At 38.0% G+C, this 26,192-nt stretch overlaps 1 protein-coding gene across 3 annotated transcripts in view; it reads right to left on the bottom strand.

The window, feature by feature from the left end:
* The window catches only part of fam135b (family with sequence similarity 135 member B), a 295,578-nt gene that overhangs the window by 206,738 nt on the left and 62,648 nt on the right, over positions 1–26,192 (bottom strand). For all 3 annotated transcript variants that reach the window (XM_072915616.1, XM_061982341.2, XM_061982340.2), the window contains 2 exons: positions 20,810–20,936; positions 9,216–9,375 (listed from right to left, as the gene is read on the bottom strand). In XM_072915616.1, the coding sequence (XP_072771717.1) occupies positions 9,216–9,375; positions 20,810–20,936 (287 nt within the window). The remainder of the gene's footprint in view (positions 1–9,215; positions 9,376–20,809; positions 20,937–26,192) is intronic.

The raw sequence follows: 26,192 nt of genomic DNA on the forward strand, positions 1-26,192 counted from the left end.
TAAGGTGGCAAAAAAACATGTCAATAATGAATAAAGCAAAATACGTCCTGGGCCAAAAATCACTTCATATTCTCTACTGCTCACTAGTGTTACATATCTGAGTTATTGTGTAGAAATATGGGAAATACTACAAATGTGCGCTACATTCGCTAACCGTGTTACAAAAAAGATCAGTTATAATAATACAAACCCCGTTTCCATATGAGTTGGGAAATTGTGTTAGATGTAAATATAAACGGAATAATCCTTTTCAAGCCATATTCAGTTGAATATGCTACAAAGACAACATATGTGATGTTCAAACTCATAAACTTTATATATTTTTTTGCAAATAATCATTAACTTTAGAATTTGATGCCAGCAACACAGGACAAAGAAGTTGGGAAAGGTGGCAATAAATACTGATAAAGTTGAGGAATGCTCATCAAACACTTATTTGGAACATCCCACAGGTGTGCAGGCTAATTGGGAACAGGTGGGTGCCATGATTGGGTATAAAAGTAGATTCCATGAAATGCTCAGTCACTCACAAACAAGGATGGGGCGAGGGTCACCACTTTGTCAACAAATGCGTGAGCAAATTGTTGAACAGTTTAAGAAAAACCTTTCTCAAGCAGCTATTGCAAGGAATTTAGGGATTTCACCATCTACGCTCCGTAATATCATCAAAGGGTTCAGAGAATGTGGAGAAATCACTGCACGTAAGCAGCTAAGCCCGTGACCTTCCATCCCTCAGGCTGTACTGCATCAACAAGCGACATCAGTGTGTAAAGGATATCACCACATGGGCTCAGGAACACTTCAGAAACCCACTGTCAGTAACTACAGTTGGTCGCTACATCTGTAAGTGCAAGTTAAAACTCTCCTATGCAAGGTGAAAAACGTTTATCAACAACACCCAGAAACGTCGTCGGCTTTGCTGGGCCTGAGCTCATCTAAGATGGACTGATACAAAGTGGAAAAGTGTTCTGTGGTCTGACGAGTCCACATTTCAAATTGTTTTTGGAAACTGTGGACGTCGTGTCCTCCGGACCAAAGAGGAAAAGAACCATCCGGATTGTTATAGGCGCAAAGTGTAAAAGCCAGCATGTGTGATGGTATGGGGGTGTATTAGTGGCCAAGACATGGGTAACTTACACATCTGTGAAGGCACCATTAATGCTGAAAGGTACATACAGCTTTTGGAGCAACATATGTTGCCATCCAAGCAACGTTACCATGGACGCCCCTGCTTATTTCAGCAAGACAATGCCAAGCCACGTGTTCCATCAACGTGGCTTCATAGTAAAAGAGTACAGGTACTAGACTGGCCTGCCTGTAGTCCAGACCTGTCTCCCATTGAAAATGTGTGGCGCATTATGAATCCTAAAATAGCAGAAGGGAGACCCCCGGACTGTTGAACAACTTAAGCTGTACATCAAGCAAGAATGGGAAAGAATTCCACCTGAGAAGCTTCAAAAATGTGTCTCCTCAGTTCCCAAACCTTTACTGAGTGTTGTTAAAAGGAAAGGCCCTGTAACACAGTGGTGAACATGCCCTTTCCCAACTACTTTGGCACGTGTTGCAGCCATGAAATTCTAAGTTAAATATTATTTGCAAAAAAAAAAAAGTTTATGAGTTTGAACATCAAATATGTTGTCTTTGTAGCATATTCAATTGAATATGGCTTGAAAATGATTTGCAAATCATTGTATGCCGTTTATATTTACATCTAACACCATTTCCCAACTCATGTGGAAACAGGGTTTGTACATCATGTTGGATATAGAGAACATACAAACCCTTTATTTATTGAATCAAAAATATTAAAGTTCGGTGATTTGGTAAAATTGCAAACATGTAAAATGATGTACAAAGCAAACTATAACCTGCTACCAAAGAATGTACAACAATTCTTCTCAACTAAAGAGGAGAAATATAACCTTAGAGGAAATTTAAAACATTTGTATGCAGGTACAACACTTAGAACCTTTAGCATATCAGTATGTGGAATTAAATGATGGAAGGGATGAAGTAAAGAAGTTAAACAATGTACTGATATGATCCACTTTAAGAGGTTGTTCAAATTAATAGTGCTTACAAAGTACAAAGAAGAAGAATTATGAGAAATACTTTCAACATTATTGAAAATAAGATATTCTTCATCTCAGTATGTTAATAATGACTGAATTAATTAATTACATATTACAAAACTGTTGTGTATACTAATTTGCAGATATTATTTTATTATATAAAAAGGTCAGTAAATGATTCTATATATTTGTAAACGCTCTGAAGTGGGAAAGGGGTAGGATTAAATAAGCTTTGCTTCTTTCTACTCCTTTTCGGGCATGATGTAAAGTGAAATGATATGACATTTTGTGATGTATTAGATAGATAGATATTACTTTATTGATTCCTTCAGGAGAGTTCCCTCAGGAAAATTTAAATTCCAGCAGCAGTGTACAAAATTGTAAAAAGCAAAAAGTAAATAATGGGGATATAAATGGAAACAAAATAGAAAAATATTACAATAGAATAAAAATAAAAATCAACAATGAGAATAGAATATAACAAGAGAAACTAGGCAGTAGTGACCATGTTTTGCATCCCCTGTCATCCTGGCACCCCCCCCTCACCCCCAGAGAGGACTTGTACAGTCTAATGGCGTGTGGGACAAAGGAGTTTTTGAGTCTATTAGTCCTGGACTTGGGATGAAGCAGTCTAGCACTGAACAGGCTCCTCTGGCTACTGACAACGCTATGCAGAGGCTGACTGGCATCATCCAGGATGCTCACTAGTTTTTCCACAGTCCTCTTCTCTGCCACCGTCACCAGTGAGTCCACTTTTATTCCCATCGTAGAACCTGATCAGTTTCTCCAGTCTGGAGCTGTCCTTCTTAGATATACTGCCCCCCCAGCACACTACCATGTAGTACAGAACAGAACAATTATGCTGTAAGTGTGTTCATGTTCGAAATAAACTAAAGAAAGAAAGAAAGAAAATAAAGATATATGGGAGTCTGCTTTTGGAATTATTGATCCAAACTTCTGCACAGTTAATGGCGTTCATATCTCTGCATGACAACTTTCTCTATTTATTAATAAAATGTAATATTCAGCCTGTTAAACAATCTGCAATGGCAGACGATCAATGAAAAAAGGTTAAAGCGATGGTAATCTTGTGTAATTACCCGATGTGGGCTGCAGAGGGCAGTGCCAGGCATGCCTGCAGTATTAAAACTAGTCTCCGTGGTAGCGAAGAAGAAGACGGCGAGATTGTTCAAAGACAATTCTTCGCCGCTGCCATTACAATACACCTCGTTTCAATCTGCCAGAAAACATTTATTTAGGTAGAAATATCACCAAAACAACAGAATAAGACGATTTTTTTGTTGTTTGTTGGTTAGACCGGATGTGAAGAGTAGCGCTATAATTGTGAAGGCGCTAAGCGGACGTGTGTGATTGGTATGAGAAAACACTGGACATGACTTTAGACTTCCTCTCTATCATCTTTGTTTCTGCTGACTTGTGTTCCATCTTACTTAAGCAGTGTGTTTAACAATCTACATTTGATGTTTTTGAAGTGTAATTCAAAGACGGACGTGAATGTCGTCCCACAGCCATTGAAGGTCAAATTGTCCGGAGAACGACTTGTCACGGCTTTGGATCTGAGATTTCCATAAGGTTCCTCTTTCTTTGTGCAGTTCTGCTCGCTATTTTCGAGCCTGTGGCAAACAGTAACTGGACGCCATTACACATTTCCCCAAACTACGGAACGGGCCAAGGGTCAAAAACGTTAATCGCTTGTTAAAAAAAATGGTCGCCGTTAAAGGAAATTGTAGTTAACGCGTTAATATTGCTTTAACTTTGACAGCCCTAATATATATATATATATATATATATATATATATATATATATATATATATATATATATATATATATACACACACACACACACATATATATATATATATATATATATATATATATATGTATGTATATATATATATATATATATATATATATATACACACACACACACATATATATATATATATATATATATATATATATATATATATATATATATATATATGTATGTGTATATATATATATATATATATATATATATATATATATATACACACACATTATATATATATATATATATATATATATTATATATATATATATATATATACACACATACATACATACATACATATATATATATATATATATATATATATATATATATATATATATATATATATATATATATATATATATATATATATATATATATATATATACACACATACATACATACATAAAGCCTAAACATATACAGTATCCATCCATCCATCCATCTTCTTCCGCTTATCCGAGGTCCGGTCGCGGGGGCAGCAGCCTAAGCAGGGAAGCCCAGACTTCCCTCTCCCCAGCCACTTGGTCCAGCTCCTCCCGGGGGATCCCGAGGCGTTCCCAGGCCAGCCGGGAGACATAGTCTTCCCAACGTGTCCTGGGTCTTCCTCGTGGCCTCCTACCGGTCGGACATGCCCTAAACACCTCCTTAGGGAGGCGATCGGGTGGCATCCTGACCAGATGCCCGAACCACCTCATCTGGCTCCTCTCCATGTGGAGGAGCAGCGGCTTTACTTTGAGCTCCTCCCGGATGGCAGAGCTTCTCACCCTATCTCTAAGGGAGAGCCCCGCCACTCGGCGGAGGAAACTCATTTCGGCCGCTTGTACCCGTGATCTTGTCCTTTCGGTCATAACCCAAAGCTCATGACCATAGGTGAGGATGGGAACGTAGATCGACCGGTAAATTGAGAGCTTTGCCTTCCGGCTCAGCTCCTTCTTCACCACAACGGATCGATACAGCGTCCGCATTACTGAAGACGCCGCACCGATCCGCCTGTCGATCTCACGATCCACTCTTCCCTCACTCGTGAACAAGACTCCGAGGTACTTGAACTCCTCCACTTGGGGAAAGATCTCCTCCCCAACCCGGAGATGGCACTCCACCCTTTTCCGGGCGAGAACCATGGACTCGGACTTGGAGGTGCTGATTCTCATCCCAGTCGCTTCACACTCAGCTGCGAACCGATCCAGTGAGAGCTGAAGATCCTGGCCAGATGAAGCCATCAGGACCAAATCATCTGCAAAAAGCAGAGACCTAATCCTGCAGCCACCAAACCAGATCCCCTCAACGCCTTGACTGCGCCTAGAAATTCTGTCCATAAAAGTTATGAACAGAATGGGTGACAAAGGGCAGCCTTGGCGGAGTCCAACCCTCACTGGAAACGTGTCCGACTTACTGCCGGCAATGCGGACTAAGCTCTGACACTGATCATACAGGGAGCGGACCGCCACAATCAGACAGTCCGAAACCCCATACTCTCTGAGCACTCCCCACAGGACTTCCCGAGGGACACGGTCCAATGCCTTCTCCAAGTCCACAAAGCACATATACACTATATGAGTACATATTATTATAATAATATAATGGATATATGATTAATATAGTTGTCCAGAATGCAGCTGAGATAGGCTCCAGCGACCCCGAAAGGGACAAGCGGTAGAAAATGGATGGATGTCATTTTTATTTTTAATGTTGACTGGACATTTTTTTATAATAGCTACAAAGTTCAATGAGCATGTTATGTTTGTTGAATTGTTGTACTGGTTGATTTTTTTTTTTCTGCACAGTGACTGGGGAAGGTTGTTTGGATTGGGTCATACAAGTTAATGTTGTACTTCATTGACTTAAATGTACAATTAATGGCAGAGTTGCTATCATTGGCCACCAGATGGTGACAAAATGGCAGCAATAAGACCACTGAATATTTATGGACACATCACTCCCCGGTTCATTTGTTTTGAACTGACCTAAACACGGGGCTCTAAACCAGGGGTGTCCAAACTACAGCCCGCTGGCCAAATGTGGCCCACAGGCCGTAGTTTTGACACCCCTGGTTTAGAGCCCCATGAAGCTGCTGTTTATCTATCTTATTCAGTGCAAATTTGGGCGTATTTTGAAAGGTTTAAAGGCAAATATATAACCAATCATGAAAACAATATTTAATTATCTGTATACATTTTTTTTTTTTTTTAAAGGTTTAAACCATTTATCATCACCAAGACGTTACTGCTCGCCTCGACCAAGCTTAGAAGGATTTAGAGAAGAAAAGATTGGAGGCACATCATGTCTTTACATCTGAAGGGTCCACAAATTAAACATGAATCCGTAAAAGACAAAGTTGGATTCATTCAAGCGTAGCTAATTAACGTATTTGATTGACAAAACGAGTGTCGTGCAGCTGTGATCGTGACGCTAATGAGAGAAAGGATAAGTTTGTTTGCAGTTGATTTCCTGCTACAAATATTAGTCTCGTCTATAATTCATGTTTGCAGTTAGTGATGGGTTGATGAGGCGTCATGAAGCGTTTCGACACATTGCAAAACTGTATTGATACTGTGTCGATACTGTGTCACTAAATACTGACATCTGCTGGACATTAAAAATCCCTACAGGCAACCTATGGACCGACTCAACTGACACTGATTTGATGCCCTAGTACAGGGGTCACCAACCTTTTTGAAACCAAAAACTACTTCTTGGGTACTGATTAATGCCAAGGGCTACCAGTTTGATACACACTTAAATAAATAAATATATTGTCATTTGTAAGTTACACGTAAGTGTGATTTAAACAAGAACAGCTAAATAAATACATTTATATATATATAAAAAAATGGGTATTTCTGTCTGTCATTCCGTCGTACATTTTCTTTTCCTTTTACGGAAGGTTTTTTGTAGAGAATAAATGATGAAAAAAAACACTTAATTGAACGGTTTAAAAGAGGAGAAAACACGAAAAAAATTAAAATAACATTTTGAAACATAGTTTATCTTCAATTTCGACTCTTTAAAATTCAAAATTCAACCGACAAAAAGAAGAGAAAAACTAGCTCATTTGAATCTTTTTGAAAAAATTAAAAAAATAATTTATGGAACATCATTGGTAATTTTTTCTGATTAAGATCAATTTTAGAATTTTGATGACATGTTTTAAATTGGTTAAAATCCAATCTGCACTTTGTTAGAATATTTAACAAATTGGACCAAGCTATATTTCTAACAAAGACAAATCAGTATTTCTTCTAGATTTTCCAGAACAAACATTTTAAAAGAAATTCAAAATACTTTGAAATAAGATTTAAATTTGATTCTACAGATTTTCTAGATTTGCCAGAATAATTTTTTTGAATTTTAATCATAGTAAGTTTGAAGAAATATTTCACAAATATTCTTCGTCGAAAAACCAGAAGCTAAAATATTTATTATTCTTTACAATAAAAAAAAATAATTTTTTTTTACTTGAACATTGATTTAAATTGTCAGGAAAGAAGAGGAAGAAATTTAAAAGGTAAAAAGGTATATTTGTTTAAAAATCCTAAAATCATTTTTAAGGTTGTATTTTTTCTCTAAAATTGTATTAATAAGTAATAAGAAGCAAAGTAAAAAATAAATGAATTTATTTAAACATCCATCCATCCATTTTCTACTGCTTATTCCAAGTGAAGAACAAGTCTTTAAAATATTTTCTTGGATTTTCAAATTCTATTTGAGTTTTGTCTCTTTTAGAATGAAAAATGTCGAGCAAAGCGAGACCAGCTTGCTAGTAAATAAATACAATTTAAAAAATAGAGGCAGCTCACTGGTAAGTGCTGCTCTTTGAGCTATTTTTAGAACAGGCCAGCGGGCGACTGATCTGGTCCTTACGGGCTACCTGGTGACCGCGGGCACCGCGTTGGTGACCCCTGCCCTAGTATATACAATAATATAAACCAAGTCATTGTATTTCATTTAGGATTATTTCATATCTTCATTTAAATAAAAATATTTTTTTATCTTTTTTAGATACAGTCAATAAATAATGTGAACATGTATCATAACATGGAAATCTAAGAGAATGTGGTGTGGATGATTGTGGACTGGGAATTTTTTTAATTTTATTTTTTTACACATTTTTATTAAAAAAAAAAAAAAAAAGTTTTTCCGACGTATTACATTTTAGACGATTTCTCTTCTTAGTTATTATTTCTCCGGCTGTAGAAAAGAGCCGCTCACAGGGCACAGAGGAGGCATCAGTGCGACACAGTTGGCGTATCGGTCACGTGACCAAAACAGCTCATGATCGGTCACGTGACTTTCTAAAAGCGGTACGCGCACCGACACAGGGTTTTGCTCTATGAGCTCGACGCATGCGCCGATGCATCGGTGTTGCCGGACACATCACTATTTGCAGTTGTTTTGATGGTGTGAAGTTGATATTTTGTCTCATTATTTAGCTATAGATGTCCCTGTTGTTCAGCAATGTTTGTTAGCGATATCAAGATGCTGTTGAGATTTATTCATCTACTTTATTAATACTATTAAGGATATTTTCTTGATGCTAACAAATATCACCAAAGATGCTATAATGTGGTCATCCGTGTGGAACAAAGCACTTGTCTTTCCTGCACAACAACTAAGCTTTTAGTTTCTGTTATGAAAATGGACAACAGAAATACGGTGGATTGGACCAACAATCACAATACTTATTACATGACGTTAGTTTATTTGCACAAGTAGGTCTTCTAGTTATATTTAGGCATAGCAACCACAAAAGAACACAAATAATGCATCTCTTGTCCTTTCTAAACGTTTAGTTCTGCTGTCAAACACTACTAATATAGTAGAGAATTAACTCCATTGCACCACAGAAAGTTTCCAAAACAAATCAAATGTTCAAACAAACATTTTACAAAATGATCACTGCAGACACGAGCATGGTCCGATTGTATTCCACAAGATGATGAAAGTGATATTTTTATAAAACATTTCCTTTGACACACTTGTTTTTCCTGACTTTATTACCTTTATGAACCACTTCTTTTGGGAATCTATGAAAGCTTTTTCTATCTCTCTATTTGAACGACTGCAACACCCAAGAACAGAACAGCAATACAACATTTTCTGCTCACTCTCTCTTGTTTTAATGCTACACTCAAGCTGCTTGACCGTTGTGTGGATTAAGCCGCCAAGAAGATAAACGGATGTGACGTCATATGCAACCCAGCTAATGAAGATGTAAAGTTATGTTTTTGTGCCATTTGGCCTGCAGACATACACAATGTAATAACTTCTATAGTCATGTTTATAATGTAGTGTTATTTGATCTCACCTGTGTCGTCTGACATGTGCTCCAGCTGAGGGACCTCCTTCATCAGCGCAGTGTAGTATCTTCTCACAGCACCATGGGCGGCCAGCAGGAGGCGACAGAGCCTTCGATGCCACACGTGAGCTCTCTGCAGGCAGTCCTCGCTGGGCACATAAAAACTCCCCTGTGGAGAGAAGAAATGTCAGCTGCTATGTAACGAGCATGTTCACATGCTTCAACTTTACAGCCTCCACTGGAACATTTGTGCAGGACCTTGACGAAAACAGCCACCCTTTTTGACAAAGTCACAGTAATCATGTCAAATAAGTCTCGATGAAACACAGGAAAGGTGTGTCCCTTTTGGATCTTGGCCTTCACCTTGAACTTTAACCTCACACCATACTTTGGATAAAATGTCAACTTCTTCAAAGGAATCCAAGTCAACATTTGTGACGGAGGTTAGAGGTCAGAAACAAACCTCTAAAACAATCCAAAAACAGGACGAAAGACAATTTGGAAAAGAAACGTGAAAAAAACAAGTGCCAAAAGAAAACTATTTCCAATAAAAGGGCTACATTTCTATTTATGTTTGACTGATAGTAAAGCAATACAAAATAAATAATTTAATCGATAAATGTATCATATATTTTCCATGATTTTTTATTTATTAATACAGTATATGTAAATATATATAATTATAGCGGTTGTTTGTCCGTGTGTGCTCAGAATCTTTTTGTTGTGTGAGTCAATGGTTTGTTTGATAATCATCATGCAGCTGTAGCTAAGTTTCAAGGTGTTCCTGTTGAATATCTTCCTGAGTACATGTTTTTTGGGGAAGTTCCTGTCACCGTACAACAGTGCAGCTAAAAGATGTAACCTGTGCCTGAAAGAAATGTTTATAGTTATATACCACCCCAGCATGTCCACTTTAAACAAACACAACCAACTAGTCTCATCATGCCGGCACAGAAGCAAGGCACTACTGTGTAACAATGGCCACACACCATATATACTGTATGTTACAACCACAGACACGTCAATAAAATCCACTGAAGAGCAGGGAAAACAGCTAAACAGGTTTGTAGGGATGAAAAAGCCTCTATGATCTCAGGAAACAGAGTGGACCGACACCAGCAGATGACATGGCACCCCAAACCATCACTGATGGTGGAAACTTTACACTAGACTTCAGGCAACGTGGATCCTGTGCCTCTCCTGTCTTCCTCCAGACTCTGGGACCTCGATTTCCAAAGGAAATGCAAAATTTGCATGGTTGGGTGATGGTTTGGGGTGCCATGTCATCTGCTGGTGTCGGTCCACTCTGTTTCCTGAGATCCAGGGTCAACGCAGCCGTCTACCAGCAAGTTTTAGAGCACTTCATGCTTCCTGCTGCTGACCTGCTCTATGGAGATGGAGATTTCAAGTTCCAACAGGACTTGGCGCCTGCACACAGCGCAAAATCTACCCGTGCCTGGTTTACGGACCATGGTATTTCTGTTCTAAATTGGCCCGCCAACTCCCCTGACCTTAGCCCCATAGAAAATCTGTGGGGTATTGTGAAAAGGAAGATGCAGAATGCCAGACCCAAAAACGCAGAAGAGTTGAAGGCCACTATCAGAGCAACCTGGGCTCTCATAACACCTGAGCAGTGCCAGAAACTCATCCACTCCATGCCACGCCGCATTAACGCAGTAATTGAGGCAAAAGGAGCTCCAACCAAGTATTGAGTATTGTACATGCTCATATTTTTCATTTTCATACTTTTCAGTTGGCCAACATTTCTAAAAATCCCTTTTTTGTATTAGCCTTAAGTAATATTCTAATTTTGTGACACACGGAATTTTGGATTTTCATTTGTTGCCACTTCAAATCATCAAAATTAAATGAAATAAACATTTGAATGCATCAGTCTGTGTGCAATGAATAAATATAATGTACAAGTTACACCTTTTGAATGCAATTACTGAAATAAATCAAGTTTTTCAAAATATTCTAATTTACTGGCTTTTACCTGTATATGTCTTAATAAGGTTATCCAAAAAATAGTGCTCGATACCGTAGTAGAGCGCAATATATGTATGTGTGGGAAAAAAAATCACAAGACTACTTCATCTCTACAGGCCTGTTTCATGAGGGGTTCCCTCAATCATCAGGAGATTTTTTTTCTATTTTTTTTTTTTTTCTTCCTCCTGATGATTGAGGGAACCCCTCATGAAACAGGCCTGTAGAGATGAAGTAGTCTTGTGATTTTTTTCCCCACACATACATATATATATATATATATATATATATATATATATATATATATATATATATATATATATATATACATACAATTACAAAGTAAGGGTTGCACAGACTAATGCAGAAAATGACGTTTTATTTTACGTTGACTAGTTGCTGATCACATGATCACAATATTTTGTTTTCCATTAAGGGAGACGTAACCACTGTAGACACGACTATCTGCCTGCTACGTGGTCCCTGACACAACTGTTTGCAGTTGAGCGCGTACATCTATTTAAGTATTATTAAATCCATGCATAAATGGACACAAGATTAATTATTATAGGAAATACTGTAGATGAAACAAGAGCCTGTAAAGTAGTTGCAAAAAAAAATCAGATTAATACTATATGTATGTGTGGATGAAAAATGAAATGTATAGAGAAATCTGTGGTCATGTGCTGGATGTGGATGATAAAAGGAAAATAGTGTAAAATAAATAGTGAGACTCCCTGTCAACATAACATTTACAGTTGATGTTAAACATCAGATTTATGTCTTCATCACTGGGCCCTGACCTCAACCTGCTACCTTGGACTTCTGTCCGTAGTGACCATGTTTTGGCAAGCGCCATGGAGACTCCCAGCTTTCTGTGGACATACTGTCATTTCCCGCAGGCAAATCCCACCCTATCATCATATCTGTGTGCGCTCTGTAATTGCAGCAAACCAGGAAGGAACATCTGTGTGTTTACTTTCATAATTCTCTTTACCTATCAGACATCTGGGAGGCTTCTGACGGGAGGCGGGTTCAAAAAATAAGACCTGTTTTTGTTCCAACTAGTCATTATCCTAAAAACAGTTTCCCTCTGGATTGAAAATGCTTGGTGCCATTTTAGTTTTTTTTCACCTTGATGGTGTAGCTAAAACGTGCAGTCATTTCTGCCGGGTGTTGGAAGGGACGAATGAGAAAAGAACATTAGCTGATTAAAAACTAATAGTGCACATACAGGTTACAACCAGAGGAGCCACTGTTACACTGGCTAGTGTGGTCCAAAGGAGAACGTCATCTAGAATAAACTGACAACTGCTTTGAAACAGGAGTTCAGAACAATCAGTTGAAGGCACCCACTTTTTTTTTTAAATTCAGATTAATTACAATTCTGAATTATGATTAATCACAATAAACCCGATGCACCCCCCGCGACGGATGGAATGGTAATGGTAAACGACTCGCCTACCGCCCAAATGCAGCTGCGATAGGCTCCAGCATCCCCCGCGGTAGAAAATGGATGGATAATTTTGCTTGTATAATTTAACCTCTTAAGGCCCAAGCTGTTTTTTAACACCCTAATTAGAATAAAAACTAAGAATCATCTTATGATATGATGTACTTAGTCCATAAGTACACAAATGTGTACTTCATGTTTAGTGACATGCTAATTCTTATTTTTACACTTTTTTTTCTCCAAATTCCGTTGTATGTTATACTCTTCTGACACCACCAGATGGCAGTATAAGTGTCCACATAAGCGGCCATAAGACCCCAATTCAGTAGTGTACACAATTTTGCAATTAAGAGCTGCATGTGGCCACTAAGCCTTTAGAGGTTTAAATGAACTTTAAAAAGTATTTTGACACAAATGCAATTCCATTCTTAGTGTCAAACAGGAACATTTTTAAACGTTTTACTTGGAAGAACTTCATTTATCTGCTCAGAACTTGGTAACAGTTTTATGACCTGAACACTGACCCATACCTGCCAACTTTTGAAATCAGAAAAACCTAGTAGCCAGGGTCCAGGGGCCGCAGGCCCCGGTAGGTCCAGGACAAAGTCCTGGTGGGGGGTTCAGGGCCCAACGCAAAATGATTATTAGCATTCAGACAGGTTAAAATGTTGCTAAAACCATCACTTTTCTATCAGTCACAGTGACTTTTCAAAACAAAAATATTACAGCAAAAATCATATGGGTTGATTGACATGTTTATTCTGTAAGCTAACTTCAATAGTTTGAAATTATTTTGACAGTTAATGCCAGTTATCCTGTCAACCTTTCACAAGACTTCAATTTGTTCATTGAAAGTATAAACAGTATAAACACTTTTTACAGTAAACAAATGGTAAAACAGTACTAAACAATTCCATTGGTGTCATTATTAACTTTCTGTCCAAGCTTGTATAATCTACTGCCTTGTTCAATTGTAAAAAATATTCTGTGCCTAAAATTCACATTTCTATCACAATTATCATACTGTAAACATGGTAAGCTAACTTCATTAAAATTAATAGTCCTGTCAATAGCATGGAATTACAATTCAAATGTAGTTTTTTTGTAAGCCTTTCAAAAGAATTCAAAATATGAAAAATTTGAAAAGTGGCACATCACATCTCTAATGTAATCATTTGAACTTTTCAACAGAAATAGCACTGCAAAAATATTAAGGACATACTTCTGTATTTTGGTAGTTATGCTGTCAACATTTAACAAGATTTCTTCAACTTGGACTTGAAAGCATAAATAGTATAAACACTTTTAACAGTATAACAGTACTAAACAATTCCAATAGATAACATTGGTGTCATTACCTTTTTGTGGCTAAAATCCAAATTTATTCTAGTCCATGCTCAATTATTGCCTCCGTAAATAAAACTTTGGCATTTATCACATCCAAAGAATCTGTTTGGGCGACGAAAAACGTTGAAAGTTTTCCACTTGTATCGCTAGCAACGGCATTAGACTTGTGTTTTTTTGTCCCAACGTGGTCTTTTACATCGCTAATTCCTCCGTGTCCGATCGAAAAATCTTGTCTGCACAAGGTGCAATTCGCGTAGTTTTCACCCTTTTTGGAACGGATAATTATTCCCGGATAGGCTTTTGAATATTCTTCACGGAATGACTGCAGTTTTCTTTTCGGTTTAAGACTCGTATGCGATTTTTCTCCGGCTGATTCCATGATCGTTCGCTCGTTTGGAAACAATGGCAACTGGTGCCTCGTGCTTGGCAGCGGTGCTATAAATAGCCTCGCGCATGGCATTCGGAATGGCTCGATAGGAAGTTACGGGAAGCAGTGTCGATTGTCATTGTTGTTACGCGATTTCGTGAATAAAACTTAAATTTTTATTTTTTTTTATTAATGAAAAACCGTATTTTTTATCACTGCAACCGTAACCCGGAATAGGTTGATGAAAACCGTACTAATTACGGGAAAACCGGAGTAGTTGGCAGGTATGCTGACCGTATAACAGCACACCTTTCAGGTAACCATCCGCCATTAAGGTAAAAGATTGTGTGTTCACAATAAAGTGTGTGATTCATCATGATATATTTGGTGATGACTTGCATGTGTTAATGCGACTAATAACACATTTTGAAGTGAGGTTATTCCCCAGTTTATGTCACTTCATAAACTTTGTAACTTTCTAACATCTGGGTCAGCGCATAAAGGAGGTGATGGAGTAGGAAGCTCTCTGTGAACATTTCACCTGCAGCGACATGGCGCTTGTGAGCTGAACTCATTACTGGGATCAAACGAAGACCCCCACACCTTCCTTCCTACTGCTTATCTAAGCCAGAGCTTATTAAAGAGGTGGGAATAAAACAAGGGTTCATTAAGATTTACAGTGGAGACGATGACGTCTGACGTTTCATTAAAAAAAAGTCCCTGTTTTGCAGCCAAGTGAGTGTGGTCCAAGTAGATTGATGCATCACTTTTTGGCAGCGTGACACATATTTGTGGGTTGGGCTACCCAGGACTTCACCAGGTCGCCACCAAATTTGAATGGAGCTCACTAGACTGATGATAAAGGATTATATCAGCGCATGAGATTGACACTAATCCATATCTAATCCACTTCAAGGTTTTTAAGTAGTGCGCGAAATAACCGCAAGAGGCTGAGGTTGTTTTCTTTCCCTCCGCAGTCACCAGCTTTTGAGTGACAGACATGTTGGCCAATCAGAATTGTTGTTCGTCTCTCAGCACCTGAGCACGCTTGTTTATCAGAGTGACCCCTCTTTTCACTCATTCACAATCTTTGTCTCGACACAAATTAGCAGGAAAAATGTGATTATAAAGCCCATTGTCTCGTTGTGGGAATATTTCAGCTGCCCATGGGATGGGCAATATAAGCCCATCAACATGGACCAACAAGCAAAAATGCCCTGATCACGTGATGGCAATATAAAAAAACAAGACAAGGTCCAACCTCAATAAATGCACTTTAGGATGTTCAATATCTATTTATGTAAAATTTTTGATTACAGAAATGAGTCCATTTTATTTTGTGTTTATTTATTTAGCGCAGGCCTGGGCAATTATTTTGACTCGGGGGCCACATTTAGAGAAAAAAATGTGTCTGGGGGCCAGTATATCTATTTTTAGGAACACTAATACAAAACCTCACAATAATGTCTGATTGAATGCTAAAAACGTTACGACAGACCGCCTTAAAAAACGAAATGGAATTTTATGTTTTTCTATGAATGATAAAACACTGAATATTGACAACATATGAACTAGGGATGTCCCGATCCGATATTTGGATCGGATCGGCTGCCGATATTTGCCAAAAATTGCGTATTGGCAAAGCATGGGACAATGCCGATCCAGATCCAGTTTAAAAAAAAACTCCGGTCCGTGTTTTCCAACGCACCGATTTAAATAATACATTCCACTTTTCTGTTGCTCCGTAATTTCCGTTCCGCATTTTCCAGCACACCTTCAACACATCCACAATTCTCACGCAGTTGCTTTTAGCTGCTGGCATTACACGACAGGCTCTTCTCACTCTTTCCTGTGTCTCCCTCTCACAGACAGCGAGCGCACCTTCTTACACACGTCACATACTGTCACGTCACACACGTATACGTCCTCTCCCAGCAGAGAGCGAGGTAGCGGCATGGCTAACGTTAGCTGTGATGCTAGCGCAGCCGCTAAGGTGCGCGCCTGCTCAAGCGTCCTCTGCGCACGGCAAATCTATGCCACGCACAAAATCAAATAAAAAAATAAGCGCATAACATTTTTCGACACACGGACACGACAGAGACAACAGTTTTCGTCATCATTGTTCAAATATTATAACGTCTGTCGAGACGCTTATCTCCATTCGGTGCCACACGTCCACACCATCAAAATGCTGAGGCAAAAATTTCCACATCAACACCGTATGAAAAAATTAGTGATTTTTTTAGTTGTGATTTCCTTCTCTGCATGAAAGTTTAAAAGTAGCATATATTAATGCAGTATGAAGAAGAATGTTTTAATGTAGACATGCAAGCCTTGAAAGAACATTTTGAAAATCAAGACTACATTTCCTGCTTTAACTTTAGATTTATTCTCATATCAAACTCTTTTGGCTGTCTTTTTGACACTTACCCTCCACACCCTGGATTATAAATAATGTCAATAATTCAATGTGATTATCTTGTGTGATGACTGTATTATGATGATAGTATATATCTGATAGTATATATCTGTATCATGAAACAATTTAAGTGGACCCCGACTTAAACAAGTGTAAAAACTTATTGGGGTGTTACCATTTAGTGGTCAATTGTACGGAATATGTACTTCACTGTGCAACCTACTAATAAAAGTCTCAATCAATCAATCAAAACACATAGAATCATCATACTGCTGTGATTATATGCATCAAGTGTTCATTCAAGGCTAAGGCAAAATATCCAGATATATATCGTGTATCGCAATATGGCCTTAAAATATGGCAATATTAAAAAAAGGCCATATCGCCCAGCCCTAGTTCAATGATGCCATTTCTGTTTGTCATGTATCATTTTGTCTATTTTGTGTTTATCCTTGAATAAACAGGTCAGTTTCTTGTTACCAACCATTGTGCATTATTCAAACTCTTCTAATTCAGCTGGCTAGTTGTTATCAAGAGTACTAAAACCCTTTTCAACATGATTCTGACAACTAAGTAGGCTAAATAACTTTAAACTTTAATACATGCTCGGATAGGCCATTATCGGTCAGTATCGGTATCGGTCAGTATCGGTATCAGATCGGAAATGCAAAAACAGTATCGGTATCGGATCGGAAGTGCAAAAACCTGGATCGGGACATCCCTAATATGAACGTCACACCCCCTTTGGATCGACATATTTTACAATCAAGTGAAACGCAACAAACAGTGAAATATGAACGCGAAGGGTACAAAATAAACCCACCTACAATCTGATATTTGCTGAATTTCCCACAGGGATCAATAACGTACTTTCTATTCTATACATCACTAAGCTTTAGAACTTTGTTTTGAAAATCTCCTTCCGCGTCTGTGGAAAGGCTTCCCGCCCACACTGCTTGGTGCCTCGCCTGAGCTGCTGTGACGTAGATGATCATAGTAACTAATTAGATGACCATAGTAACCAATTAGATGACCATAGTAACTAATTAGATGACCATTGTAACTATTTAGATGACCATAGTAACTAATTAGATTACCATAGTAACTAATTAGGTTACCATAGTAACTAGTATATCATGCAAAAGCACAGATTCCAACCATTGAAATACTTAGTATAGTTGAAGACTTACGGTCATTAGAAAACATGAGTGCACATCATAATGGCAGCTAAACTTTACATCTTAAACATCTAAAAAAATGATTTGGGAATGTCCGGCGGGCCAGATTGAAAAGCTCAACGGGCCGCATGTGGCCCCGGGGCCTTAATTTGCCCAGGTCTGCTCTCGGGTAACAAAGTTATTTACCTTCCAATGACAGAACAATGGCAAACAATTCTACAGTAATTAGAAATAAAGGTTTATATCCTTTTAAATGGTTACTTGCTTTAATGTGATATATTATGATTACATTACATTATAAACACTGTATAGTTGTATCCATTATTTCTTTCAAGAGCACAGTGAATTGCAATTTTGGAGAGAAAAATGGCAATGAGGTTTTTTCTCAAAATGGTGCAGCCCTCATTGACACAGGAACCAGTACTGTTAATATGACACATTAACAGCATCATACTGTGATTACATTTGGCTTTGAAGGTGCCATTTTTAGGTCATTTGGGACGTTCCCAGGATTTGTATCTGAACAAACTCCACCCAGGGAATGTAAATATATATACAGTACTACACAGAATACATTCCCTCCTTTAGACAGAGTAACTGTACATGAACTCATGTACAGTATATTATGTTCAAAGGCATACCATGTGTTTCCTTACACATTGTATCTCTTTTAGCTTCTTGAAAAGATGTGTGCGCGCTTGGCACACACACTAAGTTAACTTTCAGTTTCGATTCCCGTTAACGGCAGCATAGATGGACAAAATCATAATAGGAGGACGACCATTTTAGAGATTGCGTCGGACTTTAGACGTCTCGGTTGGCTCTCCCATTAAATTACTATTCTTTGTACTTACTCCTGTTTTGTGGAATACATTGTTAAAGGGGAACTGCACTTTTTGACTTTCATGTACAATCCTTATGAGGGACAAGAACACATTTGTCTTGTTTTTTAATGCATTCTAACTGGTCAATGAAAATCTGTTAACAATGGAGCTTTTTAATTGTGCCCGTGAAAGCCAGTACAGAAACATCCACAAAGCACCAACACTACACCGTTTACATGTGGTGACCTGAGTATTAGCCAGATTGTAATCAGAAGTGCTAACTTTAGCTATGCTGTGATCACAATTATTGACATCAGCCGCTGCATCGCCTCTGAGTTGGTAAATGTTCATTCTAGAGGATAAATCATGTTCCACCTGGATAGTAGAAGGTTGTGACCATAAACCGAGAAGTTGGTAAATATAACTTAGACCGCAGATGTGGAGAAAAAACACAAAAACATTTCGTTTTGCACCCACCTTTTTCCTTTTAACCCTTGGCAAGGATTATGATTATTTCTTCATCTAAACTGGAAGATATGAACATCCCATCAATCGACACCTCAGTGCGAGCAGACATTGTACAGTAAGTGTTGGTTGCCTCTCATGAAGTCTGCCATAAGTAATAATAATAATAATAATAATAATAATAATAACTGGGATTTATATAGCGCTTTTCTAAGTACCCAAAGTCGCTTTACATGTAGAACCCATCAATCATTCACACCTGGTGGTGGTAAGCTACTTTCATAGCCACAGCTGCCCTGGGGTAGACTGACGGAAGCGTGGCTGCAATTTGCGCCAACGGCCCCTCCGACCACCACCTATCATTCATCATTCAATTCACCGGTGTGAGTGGCACCGGGGGCAAAGGGTGAAGTGTCCCGCCCAAGGACACAACGGCAGCGATTTTTGGATGGTAAGAGGCGGGGAGCGAACCTGCAACCCTCAGGTTTCTGGCACGGTTGCTCTACCTACTACGCCATGCCGCCCCAAGTAGTGATGTTGTTGAAGGGAAAACGCGAACATGATGCATTTAGGAAATTAATAAGCCGCCATATGCTTAGAATGATCAAAATACATTAATATTGTTGTGCAGCACTTTGGAAACATTTTGTTGTTTAAATGTGCTATATAAATAAAGTGGATTGGATTGGATTGGATAATATTAGATGTTATTATGAATGTAACTATATTACACACATACTTACAGCGTGTATATAAAACCTTGAAGGTTTTTGGATGTTTATTCAGTGCACTTTATAGGCGGAATAGAGCCACTCTTATTGGCTCCTTTGTTAGCTGACTTTTGCTAGCGTTTATTTACGAATTAGAATGCATTAAAAAAAATTAAATGTGTTTTTGTCTTACATAAGAATTGTGAATGATAGGGAAAAAAACAGCAGTTCCCCTTTAAACTTTAATTCTAGTCACCTCTCATCTTTTTAGACTTAGAAGTAAAGACTCTCTAAGAAGAGTTTCAATAATGGCGATACATTTTGAAGACTGAAAGTTTTGTAGGAATACTTCCATGTTTAAAATGTTGTTGAAGGGAAACACAAACATGATGCATCTATGAAATTAATATGCCGCCATAGGCTTAAAATGAGCAAAATATATAAATATTACATGTTATTATGTATTTAACTAAATTACACACGGACTAGAGCCACTCTTATTGACTCCTTTGTTGGCTGACTTTTGTTAATTTACCAATTAGAATGCATTAAAAAAATAAAAATGTGTTCTTGTCTTACTTAAGCATTGTGAATGATAGGGAAAAAAATTAAAAATGCAGTTTCCCTTTAAACTTCAATTCTAGTCACCTCTCATCTTTTTAGACCTAGAAGTAAAGACTCTATATTGAGTTTCAATTATGGCGATACATTTTGAAGACTGAAAGTTTTGACCAACAGGTATGGGTGGAGCTTGTATGACTGGGCAAATATCTTAGTTTAAAGACATTTACTCTGTGTTAGCTTCTGTTTTTTTAGCTTCTAAAAAGCTATAAATCAGATTTGACCGCACACACCTCCGAGATGATGGGCTTACAGTAGCCTGCTCCAAACACAAGGTTCTCCACTGAGACTGCAGATGGATCATTGGTGCTCTCTGCAGAACCTTTTCCCAGCCAGGACCCCTTTCCTGTGCGAGCAAAGCTGGAGGCAGGAAAGACATGCAGTGATAGGTCAGCAAGCAGAAGAAACAATACTGCAGAGCAGAGGGGTCCAAGTGCCATTTCATAATTAAAAAGTCTAAGTTTGTCTAATTTGTGGAATGCAGCTCATTTTCTAACAGCCCATTTCAAAAATATTACCAAAAAACTTCACAGGTGAAATGTAAGGAGAAAATGTTGCTACGTTGACAATAATAACACAATGCTGCTTGATTTTTCTTTAAAAGTGTCATAGCTCAACAAGAATGAAAAACTTAACTGACAGATGTGAAGGTGGCAAAGAGATTTGAGTGTTGAAAGTCAAAATAATATATATGACTTATTTTTAACACTTTTCTTTGCCTTTTGGATCTCCGAGACCTTTAGTCTGACTTTTTTTTTTTAATTGTCATTGTTCTAAAAATAATAATGAAGCAAAAGTAATGTTATGAATGATTCACCTATTTAAAAAGCATGTGAGCACCCTTTGAGGGAAAAAAGAGGAATACAAACCCTGAAAGAAAATATAGAAAATCAAGACAACATTTCCTGCAAGTGAGTGCATTTCTATTCTACATTTGACATTCTTTAGATTGATTCTCATCTACTAACCTCTTTTTCACACTTACATGTCTCATGTAATGTAACACACATTTTGTTGTTTTTTTAAGTATCGTATTTTCCGGACTATAAGGCACACTTAAAATCATTTTTTTCCCTCGGAACTCCACAGTGCGCCTTATAATGTGGTGCGCCTAATGTACGGAATAATTCTGTTTTTTTCTTTCCAACCTCGAAGCAATTTTATTTGGTACCGGTACATGGTATAATGATAAAGATGACCAGTAGATGGCAGTCACACATAAGAGATACATGTAGACTGCAATATGACTCAAGTAAACAACACCAACATTTTATATGTTCCATTGAAAATATAGAACATTACACACGGCGCTCAAAAATCTATCAACATGTTTTAGTATGACTTTGGTAAGCTATGAAGCCACACCGCTTGATGGATTGTACCGTGCTTCAACATAGGAGTATTATTATGGTGTGTGTATAAGGTAAGACATTATCTGCTGTTTTGTTTCACAATATTATGCAAAAACAACTTTTTTTTACCTTCTAGTACCTGCTGATCTGTATTTGGGATCTGTATAAATCCTGAAAAAATGCCCGGTCCGCCTTGGTAGTCCGTACCAACACCGTAGTCGATAAGCTTCTTCTTTTTCTCTATCTTCTTGTTATGTGACATTCATCCTCCACTGTTGCCATTTCTAATATAAAGTAGTGTAAAGTTCTTACTTATATCTGTCAGTAAACTCACCATGAAAGCACTAAAACATACCGGTGTAGTGAGTTTACATTATTCACCCAAGGAACTTTAGCTATTAGAGCGTTCCGGTCGGACGGTTTTTAACGGGACACATTTCGGGTGTTGTTGTTGCACTAGTGAGCCACGGATGAGGAGATGCTGCTTGATTGAAGTAAAGTGTGAATGTCATTAAAACAGTTAGCTCCATCTTTTGACACTTCTTCCACAAAGATGGCAGCGAGAAGACGCTGTCGAAGTGGAGGCACGTAAATAAGACCGCCCACAAAACGGTGCATCTTGAAGCAACTGTCAGAAAGTGACTTGAAGATGATGTTTAAAACATCATCAATGCAACATTTTGACCAAAGAACCACCATGTTATGTAGACCACACGGAAGTCTTTTACATTTAGAAAAAATATATATATGTTGACTCCTTTAATGCGTCTTATAATTCGGTGCGCCTTATACAGGTAAAAGGCAGTAAATTAGAATATTTTGAAAAACTTGATTTATTTCAGTAATTGCATTCAAAAGGTGTAACTTGTACATTATATTTATTCATTGCACACAGACTGATGCATTCAAATGTTTATTTCATTTAATTTTGATGATTTGAAGTGGCAACAAATGAAAATCCAAAATTCCGTGTGTCACAAAATTAGAATATTACTTAAGGCTAATACAAAAAAGGGATTTTTAGAAATGTTGGCCAACTGAAAAGTATGAAAATGAAAAATATGAGCATGTACAATACTCAATACTTGGTTGGAGCTCCTTTTGCCTCAATTACTGCGTTAATGCGGCGTGGCATGGAGTCGATGAGTTTCTGGCACTGCTCAGGTGTTATGAGAGCCCAGGTTGCTCTGATAGTGGCCTTCAACTCTTCTGCGTTTTTGGGTCTGGCATTCTGCATCTTCCTTTTCACAATACCCCACAGATTTTCTATGGGGCTAAGGTCAGGGGAGTTGGCGGGCCAATTTAGAACAGAAATACCATGGTCCATAAACCAGGCACGGGTAGATTTTGCGCTGTGTTGCGGCTGCGTTGACCCTGGATCTCAGGAAACAGAGTGGACCGACACCAGCAGATGACATGGCACCCCAAACCATCACTGATGGTGGAAACTTTACACTAGACTTCAGGCAACGTGGATCCTGTGCCTCTCCTGTCTTCCTCCAGACTCTGGGACCTCGATTTCCAAAGGAAATGCAAAATTTGCATGGTTGGGTGATGGTTTGGGGTGCCATGTCATCTGCTGGTGTCGGTCCACTCTGTTTCCTGAGATCCAGGGTCAACGCAGCCGTCTACCAGCAAGTTTTAGAGCACTTCATGCTTCCTGCTGCTGACCTGCTCTATGGAGATGGAGATTTCAAGTTCCAACAGGACTTGGCGCCTGCACACAGCGCAAAATCTACCCGTGCCTGGTTTACGGACCATGGTATTTCTGTTCTAAATTGGCCCGCCAACTCCCCTGACCTTAGCCCCATAGAAAATCTGTGGGGTATTGTGAAAAGGAAGATGCAGAATGCCAGACCCAAAAAACGCAGAAGAGTTGAAGGCCACTATCAGAGCAACCTGGGCTCTCATAACACCTGAGCAGTGCCAGAAACTCATCGACTCCATGCCACGCCGCATTAACGCAGTAATTGAGGCAAAAGGAGCTCCAACCAAGTATTGAGTATTGTACATGCTCATATTTTTCATTTTCATACTTTTCAGTTGGCCAACATTTCTAAAAATCCCTTTTTCGTATTAGCCTTAAGTAATATTCTAATTTTGTGACACACGGAATTTTGGATTTTCATTTGTTGCCACTTCAAATCATCAAAATTAAATGAAATAAACATTTGAATGCATCAGTCTGTGTGCAATGAATAAATATAATGTACAAGTTACACCTTTTGAATGCAATTACTGAAATAAATCAAGTTTTTCAAAATATTCTAATTTACTGGCTTTTACCTGTATATGAAAAAAGATCGAACATAGATCATTCATCGGCAGTAATCTGGTGTGCCTTACGGTCCAGAAAATAGGGTAAAGTGTAGATAATTTAGTAAAATTATCATCATAGAAAATGTAATGTAAAATTATATAACAAGCACATTTTGGAAGTCTATCCTGTAGCCATGCCTCCTTGGATAATATAATTCCGGTGTTGTGACTTCTGTTTACATCCAAAAATATATCTTCTTGCTAAAAAATGCTTTAGAATTACAACTGGTTCGGAACTAACAGGGTGCGGATTGTAATCATCCAAATATTTGTTTGCAGGAAGATAGGAAGTTGTCAACACTGTGGCTTGGAGAGCAAACGCAGTTAGCTAGATGATGCTAACTGGTCATCTCTCTGTCCTGCAACTCAGTGTGGCGTTTAGGCAAGAGGATCAGCGAGTACCTGCGGCTGAGGCCAGCGTCCAACAAATGTTGTTTACATCCTTTTTGGATATTTCATAAAAAAACAGGGAAGTGATATTTTGACGCAAAAATTAACATTTAACACGCAGGTTTCCGCGTTTTTGCGGACATTTCACATGCCTGAACTTAAGGCTCTAATTACGTAACATCAAATGTTCCACCTTAAAAAAAGTTTCGGGGAAAAGATTGCATGTTTTGTGTGTTTGTCATAGAAAAAACTGGGTTTTCTTTGGAGAAAAAAGGGCATAAAACATGAAATATATGACAATTAATAGATGTGCAGTTGATCTGTCGATATTTAAGTGTTAAAAACAAAATATATAGTGTATATTTTTAACACTTTAATGACTGAGACCATTTTGGGTCCCCGGCACCTTTAACATTAACCAAAATTGAGGGGAGCCCTAATGGAAAATATCAAAATTAACTTGAGCATACCTGCCAACTTTTGAAATCAGAAAAACCTAGTAGCCAGGGTCCAAGGGCCGCAGGCCCCGTAGGTCCAGGACAAAGTCCTGGTGGAGGGTTCAGGGCTTCGCCCCCCGACGAAATGATTGATTGCATTCAGACAGGTTAAAATGTTGCTAAAACCATCACTTTTCTATCAGTCACAGTGACTTTTCAAAACAAAAATATTACAGCAAAAATTATATGGGTTGATTGACATGTTTATTCTGTAAGCTAACTTCAATAGTTTGAAATTATTTTGACAGTTAATGCCAGTTATCCTGTCAACCTTTCACAAGACTTCAATTTGTTAATTGAAAGTATAAACACTTTTTACAGTAAACAAATGGTAAAACAGTACTAAACAATTCCATAAAAAAAAAAATTGGTGTCATTATTAACTTTCTGTCCAAGCTTGTATAATCTACTGCCTTGTTCAATTGTAAAAAATATTCTGTGCCTAAAATTCACATTTCTATCACAATTATCATACTGTAAACATGGTAAGCTAACTTCATTAAAATTAATAGTCCTGTCAATAGCATGGAATTACAATTCAAATGTAGTTTTTTTGTAAGCCTTTCAAAAGAATTCAAAATATGAAAAATGAATGAAAATTAATTTAAGCCATCAGACACTTGAAAAGTGGCACATCACATCTCTAATGTAATCATTTGAACTTTTCAACAGAAATAGCACTGCAAAAATATTAAGGACATACTTCTGTATTTTGGTAGTTATGCTGTCAACATTTAACAAGATTTCTTCAACTTGGACTTGAAAGCATAAATAGTATAAACACTTTTAACAGTATGTCGTGCTGTGAAATACAGCCGACAGGATTGCGCACCAAACACGAAGCAAGGCCAAAGCGCATGCGGTGCAGGAGAACAAAGGACTTCTTTCATCAAACTCATTCGTTAAAAGGACTCTATAGTAATATAAAGCGAATTTTTCTGGACATTATCATGCAAGAAAAGTTTATTTTTGGGACAGCGATCACCGCGTAATGATTTTTAAAGGTTGCATTACAAACATTTAACTGTCCCATGTGATCAGCCAGTGCGATTGGAAGT

This window comes from Nerophis lumbriciformis, linkage group LG21, assembly GCF_033978685.3.
Source record: "Nerophis lumbriciformis linkage group LG21, RoL_Nlum_v2.1, whole genome shotgun sequence".
In the NCBI taxonomy this organism is placed as follows: domain Eukaryota; kingdom Metazoa; phylum Chordata; class Actinopteri; order Syngnathiformes; family Syngnathidae; genus Nerophis; species Nerophis lumbriciformis.